Raw genomic sequence first — 11,656 nt, forward strand, 5'->3', positions numbered from 1 at the left:
AAGAGTTCGATAAGACTCCCTACGGTCGTCTTAATACGAACTCTTACCCATACATATTTGCTAGCTGAAACAATTTGACATTTAAACATGTATACATATTTTATACTCCCAGCAACAGGTTTATAAATGAAACTGTACATTGAAATATGATACACTTCAGTGTATCGCTGACTCGTTGTAAAAAAAAACTATCTACAGTGAAACTGTGATTATTCTGACATTTAGGAAATAACAATACGTTTTAACGAAATAGTAATTCGTTTTTAAGAAATATCAATTCGCTTTTACAATTTATTAATTCGTTTCTACGGTGCAATAAAACGTTTTTACGAAATATTAATTCGTTTTTACAAAATATTAATTCGTAATTACGAAATATTAATTCGCTTTTACGAAATATTAAATCGTTTTACGAAATATTAATTCGTAATTACGAAATATTAATTCGTTTTTACGGAATCTTATTTAAGATCATTGTGAGCTTGAAAAAGAACCTACTAATCTCACAAAGGGGTCAATTACGAAATATTAATTCGTTTTTACAAAATATTAATTCGTTTATACGAAATATTAATTCGTAAATACGAAAAATATTCGTTATTACGAAATAATATTTTGTAAAAACTAACTATTATTTCGTAATTACGAATTATTATTTCGTAAAAACGAATAATTATTTCGTAAAAACGAATTAATATTTCGTAATTACGAATTAATATTTCGTAAAAACGAATTAATATTTCGTAAAAACGAGTTAATATTTCGTAATTACGAATTAATATTTCGTAAAAACGAATTAATATTTCGTAAAATCGAATTAATATTTCGTTATTACGAATTATTATGTCGAAATTACTAATTACTATTTCGTAAAAACGAATAAAATTCCGGGGGAAAAAGTGTAGAAATGTCACATTAGGGGCTCTTTAAAATTATATAAATTCATGTAATTTCAAAAAAAATTTGAAAATGTTTCTAAAAGTAAAATATTGAAAAAAGAACAAATAATGTAATTTACACATTACAAACGGCAATTACAATCCATGTCAATTACCAAAAAGAGGGAAAAAAGAAATATATGAATATATTGACCTATTTCTTGTTTTTAGACTGTCATATATTTAAATTCCGCCAGTGAGATCTAAAACTAGTTAAGCCAAATAAAAGTTCCGGATACCCCTATATTATATTGTGTTGCTCATTCAAACAGGTTTAACTGTATTCTGATACCTTACCTCCACCAAGCACATAGTAATATGATTTCTGCACGTACGATAACCCATCTGTGGCATCCAACACAGTGTCGTGTAACTGACAGTTTAGCTGTTCTGTTGGCATAACGAAGAAGGAGATGCACGTGTCATTTATAGAGCACGTGCGGCCACACCCTACAGATGATCGAGTCCTGACTCTATATCCTGATGATGCAGTCATATTCTCCAGTTCCGGTTTGTATATCCACAACTGATGAGAGACATCACCTAGAAACATAAACAAAGAAATGTTAAAAAAACACGAGCACAAAGTACGGAGGAAAACTATATATACCTTAATAAAATATGAAATAAGGAGCACAGTCAGAAACATTAAATTATAGTTTTCAGTTAGAAAATCGGCGTTGTTAATAGTGACAATTTATGCAATTCAAGAAAACTACTATTAAACCATATTTTGTTTTGTAACTTTTCTTCTAAATTTTTGTTTATTTGTTCTCTTAAATCTTCACACACTTTAGGAATGAGTACTGCGTGAACATTTTGATACAAGATGGCAAAGCTTATTACCAACGTAGCTACATGTCAATAAAATCTACGAGCGTAGCATAATGTAAATGGGAAAGTTTACATGTTTAGTAAGTTATGCTGCAAAGTTACATGTGAATATAGCTAAAAATTTAAATGCACTAATGAATTAATTCTAATACGTACAGCTAGATACGCATGTTGCAAATATATGTGGAAAGTTTACCCATGTATTAAATATAGCCTGAAAATTTAGCTACGTATACATAGCAAATATAGCTGGAAATATTATCCATGTGCCAAATTTAGCTTTAAAGTTTAGCTACGTAGCAAATATAACTCGAAAGTTTAGCTACGTAGCAAATGCAGTCGGAAAGTTTACACATGCATAAAAAATAGTTCGAAAGTAAAGCTACCTAGGAAATAAAGTTTGGAAATTTAGCTACGTAGCAAATGTAGCTCGAAAGTTTTGCTACGTTGCAAATTTAGCTCGAAAGTTTACCCATGTATGCAAATATAGGTCAAACGTTTAGCCATCTATAATAACCTATTGAAAGTAGTTCTACCACGTGGTTTACATATGTAGACAGAAACAGAGATAATGTAAAACGAATGTATATATTTGACATCTAATGTTTGTTCCGGTACTCTTATGCTTGAAAATATGTCTGATTTAAATATGCCCATTGATGTTCAGTTTTAAACAAATCCGACTAAATGTCAACAGGTTGGTTTTTTGTACTTTCGGTTTCTACAGCCGTATTAGTAAATATATAAATAATGTATCGTTTGCTTTTGTACCTATGAATTCACTTATTTTAGGTGGACTTTTACTACATATAATAGAAATAAAGTTGTCAACAACTCCCAGCATTAAATTACTATTTGTTTACATGTTTACTTTCTTAGCGTAGGTTAGACCGGAATACCGCATCCGTTCTGTGTATTCATACTATCGTGCCGAAGACTGACAAAAAGGGCCGATTAGTTCACAGGTGGCAGTATCAGTGTTTGGACACCCCACCCCTATCTGCCCCTGGACCCCTACTACAACCCTGAAAAAAATAATTCAACACTCTAAGGCTTACTATAAGGTACCAAATACAAAACCACCGATGAAATTATATATATATAAAAAAAAATTTCCACTATCAAAATTATAGTTATAGAAAGGTGAAAAGCCTACTATATGTTCATTTGCCAAACAATGTGGAACACGGGAAATCGTCGTTTCGGCGACTGAGGCGCATTCCAAAGGCATTTTGTTGGATCATTCATTTACATTAAAAAAAAAGAACTTGAATTCCACAGCTTACTTAATTCAAGTCTAACGAATATCAATATTTTATCGATTTTTTCTATTTCACGGTATTTTTTTACTTGTCGTAGCCATTTTGGATTCTGATACCTATGTGTTTTAGGCGATCTGATTGGACGTCCAATTTGGCTCGTCCAATCAGATCGCGTATTTCAACCCAGGTATCAGACTGCAAAATGGCTACGACAATTAAAAAAATACCGTGAAACAGAAAAAATCGGAATGGGGTGGAGTGTCCAAACACTGATACTGCCATGCGATTGGTACGTAGCGAATGCAGCTGGAAAGTTTACATACGTTGCAAATGTAGGTGGAAAGTTTGCCAGTGTGACCAATATTGAGTGAGAGGAAAATACGTAGTACATATAGCTGTGTGTTTACCATCGTAGCAAATTCTGTAAGAAAGTTTACCCACATAGCAAATATCAATTTTACTGGAAACCTTACCCGTGTAGCAAATACATCTAGTTCTTGAATGTTTACATACGTTGTAAAACTGAGAGTTGTCCGCGTACTAAATTTTGCTGGAAAATAACTTAGTTGCCAAAAGAGCAGGAAAGTTTGCCCCGAGAAGCAAACTTAACGGGAAAGTGTATACATGTAGCAAATTTAGAGCACTAGATAATTTACTCGCGTAGCAAATTTACTGGAAACTTTATCCCCCCCCCCCCTGACAAAAAAAATATAACAGAAAGTAACTGGTATATTGACCCGGGGTGCTAATAAATGCTGCAAAGTAACCGCGTAGCAAATTTTCAGGTAGAAAATATGACTTGAAAGTTAACAGGATGATAACTTGAGCTTGTGTTTACACAACAAAGACCAATAACAATGCGAAAAATAGGTTAGGCAGATCAATGCCACAACCTATAATCAAAGGGCTGCAAGCTCTGTATTTTCTGATATTTGCAATCTAAATCATACTGACTATCTGTATGTATTTTCCTGTATAAGTTTATTTTTATATACTATAATTCATCTTACGCAGCGAATGCGTTAAGATTTTTTTTCTATAACAGTTTGAGATTGATACATATGGAATTTTGCATGACTAGAGTTGCATCAAAAATCATTTTTCATTTTTTATGACAGCCACACTTTATCCTTGCATATCGTGGCTAAAGACACTTCAAAAAAAAAAAGTTGCCTCCACTAGGATTTGAACCTTAGGCCTCTCACACCCTCACTGCGGTATACCGTACCCCGGATATTGCTCGATATTATGAGGACTTTCATCCCATTTCGCGACTTTGAACGGGGAACGAAGGTAAGTTCAGCGACGATATTTTCCAAACTAATGGCTATTTCATTTATCTAAACGGGTTTTATATATCTAGAGGTATGTTTGTAGCTCTTAAAGACGTAAAAGTATTACAGGTATTTGTAAAATTGATTAAACTACCCCTAAACGATCCGCTGCTCACTAGAAAAAACAGACCGCGATACTGTAGAATCGTTAGAAATTATTATATTACCAATATTAAAAAAAATGAATCGTGCAATTTTTGTATTCACTATCCAAGTATGCCGTGTCCAAATTTCAGCCAAAAAGTGTGAAAGTACAAAAAGATACAGGCCAAAAATGATACAAGACAGTGTACCGAGTATTGATTTTAAGTGTACAGAGTATTGCAAAACAGCCCAACTTTAGTGTACAGAGTATTGCAAAACAGAATGAGCACATTAGTATGGAAACTCGATATTTTTGTCTAACTTTCACGTCTGTTTATCGATTCAATTTCATTTTTCTGATAATGTACTGTTTATATGTTATTTATTCAAATATTTCAGATTCAGCAGTGCATTTTCAGTGTTATTTACTGTTTTTTTCTTACGGGCAAATACAGAGATTTAATTCCAATTTTGGTTGAAAATCACACTATGGATGAAATAAAGTGTGTGCATGGTCGGAAGCAGGGTAGAACCATCAAAATTGACGTTAAAAAAACTTTAAATACATGTCTCAAGACACTTTGATCAAGGAGACCCATCTTTGAAATGGACAAGAATAAAAAAAAACATATTTAGATGACATTTATAATAGGTTTTTTACAGGGCAAGTTTGCCTTAAGAAACATATCGACGCACTTAATAAAATATTGGCCTGAGGGCTTATGCCCGTCCAAACATGCCGGTATCGTCTTAACCTTTTACTGCATGAGCATAATGCGAAACATGGCTGTTTTCATTGAATTATAATTAAGCCTCTTGTTACAAGTTCAAACTGGTATGAAACTATAAAAAATGTTTCAATACTGATCAAACTGGGCACAAATGTTAGCTGGACCATAGCCTGTGGAATAGCATGCTCAATTTCCACTTATCATGGCAACGGGGTGGGGGGCGTCTCAAAATTGCCAAAAACCTCTATTTTGCGTTCTTTTTTTCCCATCAAAACTGATTTCAAGGTGCACCAACTTCTCAATTGATTGATTGAGATAAAGTCTTAGGTTTTCGGCGTTTATTACACGGTACCTTTAAATCGATCTGTGGCCATTTAGCCCCCCCCCACAAGTCCCAAGACTTCTCTGCGATTAGAGGGGCTACTGCCCCACTTCAAACCCCCAAACAGAAGGGGGCACACCCCCCCCCCCTGCGTAACCACCTTGATGAACCTTTTTAATGGGGGTGGCGCCAAAAAAGTGATCACTCTTTTGAACGACGAAAAAACCGTGTTTGTGACCTAAATAGCGCATGTTTTACACTATTTGAGGCCTCAAAAGGGGTGGGGTGTAAAGCCTTCAAAACACGCCTTTATGAGATAAAGGTTTTAAGGAACATAACCTTTTTATTGCACCAGCTGCCCTTTATCATAATCTTATCAAAATCTATTATTCGGATTTTTGAGCTGTACCCGCTCGGCAGTCATACGGTAACTCATTGCTAATGGCGTAACAAAATTTCACGTGCAGACGGTCTGGCGTTGCTAGAGTGCAGGTACAAAATGCCCGAAAGTTACCTTAATATGGATTTTTGGCATAGTAGGAAGTCGGTTGATATTAGATATTGGCACACTTGCTCAATACCGTCTAATATTGACAATATTGAGGCAGTATTAATGCACTTTGGATGCATTTTTTTACTATTTAAAGTAAGATATGCAATAATTATTAACAAATTCTGGAAAGGTTGATCCTTCGATAGCAACGAGAACATTTTAAACACAGAAAAATTGCTGAGTTCGTTCGGCTGAGATTTTTCACGAGCAGGAATGAAAATCTGGATTATTTGCAGATGTTTCCAGTAAAGTACCTCCGAATTCTGCATATTCTGCACATATAGTGTAAGTATACACAGTAAGAAATATTTAAAATTAAATGTGGTAAATACTTTGTGTTTACTACTTGCATTTACTCTTCATTGATAACCAATACTCGTTACACTAAAAGCAATACTCGTGACACCGGCGGGCAACTCCAACGCAATACTCGTACACTGACATGTGTATTTATTCTTCAAAATGCACTGTCATCTGAGGTTCTATTGTTTATTGAACATTTACAACATAAACATTATCATCATGATCACATTTCACTCGATTCAAGTTTTTCTTTAAGGAAGTATATGCACAAAACATCAAATTTGACTTATCCGAGCTCATTTATCACGTGAGCAAAGAGACGAATTTTACCTCCTAATTATATTTCAAAGCTATTTCTCAACATTTTTGGGGTTTCAGTAACTAAAGAAATTATCGTAGTATTTGTTTTTCTACAAAATTTATATCAAACCAATTCAAAATGACTAAATATCGTCACTAAACATACCTTCTTTCCTCGTTCAAAGTCGCGAAATGGGATGAAAGTCCTCATAATATCGAGCAATATCCGGGGTACGGTATACCGCAGTGACCCTAAGCGAGCGCGCTACCTCTGCACCACAGTGAAGTAATACATGTACGAAAGTAGCTTGAATAAAAACAAATACATTGAATTCTAAATTGAGAATTTACATTTCGTGTTTGTAATCCTTATTAATTTCGAGGTATTTTGTTCACGATATACCTGTTGTTTAATACTGATGAAAATAATTTAGCGAAAATCTTCTCGCCAAAACAGTCCGACATGTATATATTCCACTACTCGACATTCAGATTTATTTGTGTACTACGCTCTGGAGTATTCGGTAATCGACATAGCTAAAAATAGCATTTTCATTGATTAAGTTTTACGGAAATAACCGAACATTTTCATTGGGTAAAAAAAGATATTCATCCGCGAAATTTGTGATTGTAACCTCATATTTCTATTGACTAATCTAAACTTTTCATGCACTGTAATTCGTTAAATGCCTACATTAAAAATTATTCTTTCTTTTAAATTGCTGGTTTTTAAGCAGTTTTGAGTGAGAACTACTTTGCGTTATTAGGTCTGTTAGGAAATTTTGTGTTAGACCGTGGATGCTAGCTTTGTATTTACTGATCTTGCGATCAGAAAATACAAAAATGACTTGTAAGCGCAGTAGGTAGAGCAACCGTGTCAGTAATGTGTTTAACCCGTACAGGCAGAAGTTCGATTACTGGTAAGACACATTTTTAGTTTACCTCAGAGCAGTCATCTCTTCAGAAAACAAGTATGACCTTTTTTTCATATACATACATGAATTAATATGAGATCGAATATTTTATTACACTGCGATCAAAAATACAAAAAGAAAATAGAATAGAAAAGAAAGAAAATAAATATATACTATAAAATATACATTATAAGAAGAAAACAAAAAGGAAAACGAAAAATATATAGATAATAATGATAAAAAACAGAGCAAGAAGAAAAAACTGTGGTAATAAAATGGATTTACGTGGGGTTCGAACCTATGAGTACAAAACATTAAAAGTACAATAATTTCGATCTACCGGCAGAGCCATAACGGTTATACACCAACGATTCTATAAGAATAATGCTATATAGTATATGTAAGTGTTTACTTTTACGATATCGGATAATAATCCAGATAGCCCCGTTTTTGGAATTTCCTATGTATACCGTTAAGACCAAATTGTATCATAGTTTGGGGACCTTTCTGTTGAAAATGTGTCAGAGTTAAATTGTATACATATACATGCACAGTGCGTTAACTGGATTGCAGGTATTAGTTACCCGCACTCCAGAGCATGCCCATTGATTGGTTCATTTTTGCTAGGGTTTACATAATGCGACGGCAGAGAAAGGGAAAGCGACAGAAATATCATATTCAGAGCTCGTTCTTTGGTTACTTTTCTCCGGGGTTTCATATTGCGACAACAGGGAATGTGTTTTTATGTTTGACTATAATACAAAAGCGAAAGAACATCAAAACACTCGGCAATCTGATTAATACTCGGGGGCTACGCCCCCTCGTACAAATCAGATAGCCTCGTGTTTCGATGCTCTTTCTATTACTTCTCACTTATTACTTAAAGAACGTTAGAACGATAACTGGCGTACAAATTTTGCTGAACAGTTTACGGGAAAGCGCGTGTAATTTAACGTTTATAATACTGCACGATATATTTACAAACAACCGTTTATATAGGACCATATAACCAGTTAGGAATATTTATACCTAATATTACAAGAAAAGCATTGATGCAAAGCATCAAAGGGCGTCCAAGCAAGAAATGCAGCAAGTGAAGATGAACTAGTAGACATGTGATGAATTGTATATCACTTATGAATGAGCGGACGAAAGACATTGTTCATTATGAACTTTGATTGGCTTGCTAGAGATTAGAATATTACTTGTTATTTCTTTATGATCGTGGTAGCAACGGATATACATTTATACAATCATTTATAATCCATATGTGTAATTGTCCCTTATTATGTTATCGCTATTAGCAAAGACCCACTCTTAAGGTATCTGTTCACTTTTAGTAAAAATATGCAACTGGTTAGATCATGTTGAGCATAATTGTTTATTATACAATAATTGTAATATCTATTAATTCTAATAAAAAAATACAAATTTTATTAATATTGTTTTCTTTTGTGTGTGTGTGTGTGTGTGTGTGTGTGTGTGTGTGTGTGTGTTTTATGTGCTATTTTAATACTTACTACTCTTTTTTTTTATTAAAGTTGTAAAATAAATTTTAAGAATTCAATTGGCATATTGACCGACGATTATAAGTCAAACCTTAACTGGAAAAAGTCAGTAAATTATGGTTAATCTTTCCTTCGGCTCACCCAATAAATTCCTCCGCCTCGCCAGATAAACTTTCTCCATCCACGGCACCAACCTATTATTCTCTATATATCACTCCAAAACCAAAATAACATATAATATAAACGGCTATTTGTAAATATAACCCGAGCCGCTAGGCGAGGATTATATTGCAAACAGCCGTTTATATACGGCCATATAACCTGTCAATTATCTTTATAACGAAATTATAATACAGCAAGCATCATTTTTAGAGGAATAAAGCGAAATTTCTTTATAAATCGACAGCAGCCGTAAAACTATATAAACGTCACGATTATCCAATGGAAAGCGACGTTATAAACGTGCAGTATTATAAAAAAAAATCTATATAAACGTCACGATTATCCAATGAAAAATGGCGTTACAATGACGTTTTCTTGCTGTATTATGAATTCGTTATAAAGATTGTTGACAGGTTATATGGCCGTATATAAACGGCTGTTTGCAATATAAGGAGAGTTAACAAGCGCAACTCAAATTTTACTGGAAAGTTTACATATGCAGAAAATATAGAACTCTACATTGTTTACTCGGGTAGCAAATTTCACTGGAACTGTAACGCATGTAGCAAATATATAAAGTTTTCTTGCGTTCCAGTCATTTCAGAGAGGTTTGCCAGAAAGCGATTTTTTTTGGAAAGTTTGCTTTACAAATATAGCTGGCAAATTTATCTGTCTAATAAAATTTACTGGAAAGTCTACCCGTGTGGTATATAAAGAATTTTAGAAAGTCTTCCCCCGTCACAAATATTTTTCAAGAACAGATATCCACGGTAGCAAAATTTGCTGAAAACTTTTCCTAGTAGCAAGTATACCACGAAATATTACGTACGTAAGTAAACTGTTCTTCGTAATAAGATTATGCTAAGTTTATTCAGGCATCTAGCGGGCGATCGAGAATAAATGAAATACTATGAAAGCCTATATATTTGACCAACTTGACAAGCTTTTGCCCAGTTTAAATCAAATTTAAATTAAATATTATTAAATGAAATATTTAGAGCATTTACAAAACCATATTTCAAACACATTTTATTTATACACCATGGAAAACACCCAAAATTTACTCTTGGAACTTAATGCGTCACATTTTACACAATAATTTTAACACATTGAATGATATGCATCACAAAATCACGGGGGGGGGGGGGGGTTTACACGAAGGAAAGACTTCTTATGATAACTTGTCAGGCGTTCTTATGGGAACTGTTACGGAATTTCTGGAAAACATTACGGATTTCGTTAGAAAATTTTATTAGATAGTGGAGAAACACGCTTAAAAATGACTATTTTTAACTTTAAATGGAAACTTTGAGATGCTAAATTAAACGTTGATGATTAAGCTTGCTTAAGTGTCAGAAAAAACTTTATAGTCCATTTTCATCGCCTCTTTTTTAAATCTGGTAAAAAAATGAAAAAATATCAATCAAAATAAGATACAAAAATATACTTACATTTCATTCCATTTAACCTTTTATCGTACCTTAATTTCATATATAAAAAAGCAACACAAATTAGTAAATAAAATTAAAATTAACAAGTTGTTAATAAAATTTAAATCAAAAGTTTTGAAAGATAAAAACATTTGAAATTTACTTATATATATTCAGTTGTTAATTTAAAACAAAATTTTCAACAACGATAATATTACTTACAATGTGAAAGATTTATTACAAATGGAACTAGCAGAACTAACTGCCCACGCAGACGAAATAAAGTATCCATGTTTTCACTAAAGAACGCGTGATTCAAATAATGTTTGGAGTTGTTTTTTTTCCTTTATAAAATAAATTCAATTGATGCGTCAATTTTACAATAAATACGGAGTACAGTTTTCGCCATCACAGTTTCTAGGAAATGAACTTACGTCGTTTTAATATACTAGTAGTAATAAAGTGACAGTATGTGGAAAGGTGAGTGCAGTGTGATGCAGTGAAAAATCTTAACTTATTTTCACTTCTTTCTTATGTTACAAACAAACAATTACTCACGTGACCGACAAAAATTTCCATCAAATATCATTCGTTAGTTGTCGGTAACGTTCACACTATAAACAAGAGTGGGGGCAGTCTTTTTATATTTGAGACATTTTTTTTATATTTTATCCTAATCATTTTTCATCATCAATTATTGGGCGCTATATAAAAGTCAATCTCAGAGGCCTTTTTTCTTTAGAAAGGGCCAGTGTGGAATATTAAAAAATCAAATGTATCCCTGACTGACAAACTAACTTATGAACATATAATTGTTAGAGAAATAACAGTACAACAGGAAAAACATGTTATTTGTTTGTCCATTCATGAAATCTACGGACACTTTTGTACTAGTAAACAGCAATCTGCCCGTGGGGGTATTTACGAATAATGGTTTCGTGGTTCGTGACTTATAGCTGTGCCGCAACATTTTCTAGTGTT

General features: G+C 33.3%; 1 protein-coding gene across 1 annotated transcript; it reads right to left on the minus strand.

The window, feature by feature from the left end:
* Positions 1 to 1,235: 1,235 nt before the first annotated feature.
* LOC132726219 (uncharacterized) lies at positions 1,236 to 11,006 on the minus strand (the record flags this gene model as incomplete). The annotated part of the gene is made up of 2 exons (XM_060711497.1): positions 10,898 to 11,006; positions 1,236 to 1,481 (listed from the first exon to the last, which is right to left on the minus strand). Coding segments are annotated over exons 1-2 (316 nt in total), but the record flags the coding sequence as incomplete, so codon positions are not given.
* Between the last annotated feature and the right edge of the window lie 650 nt (positions 11,007 to 11,656).

Source organism: Ruditapes philippinarum, unplaced genomic scaffold, assembly GCF_026571515.1.
Source record: "Ruditapes philippinarum isolate M1 unplaced genomic scaffold, ASM2657151v2 ctg8774_1_1_1_1, whole genome shotgun sequence".
NCBI lineage: Eukaryota > Metazoa > Mollusca > Bivalvia > Venerida > Veneridae > Ruditapes > Ruditapes philippinarum.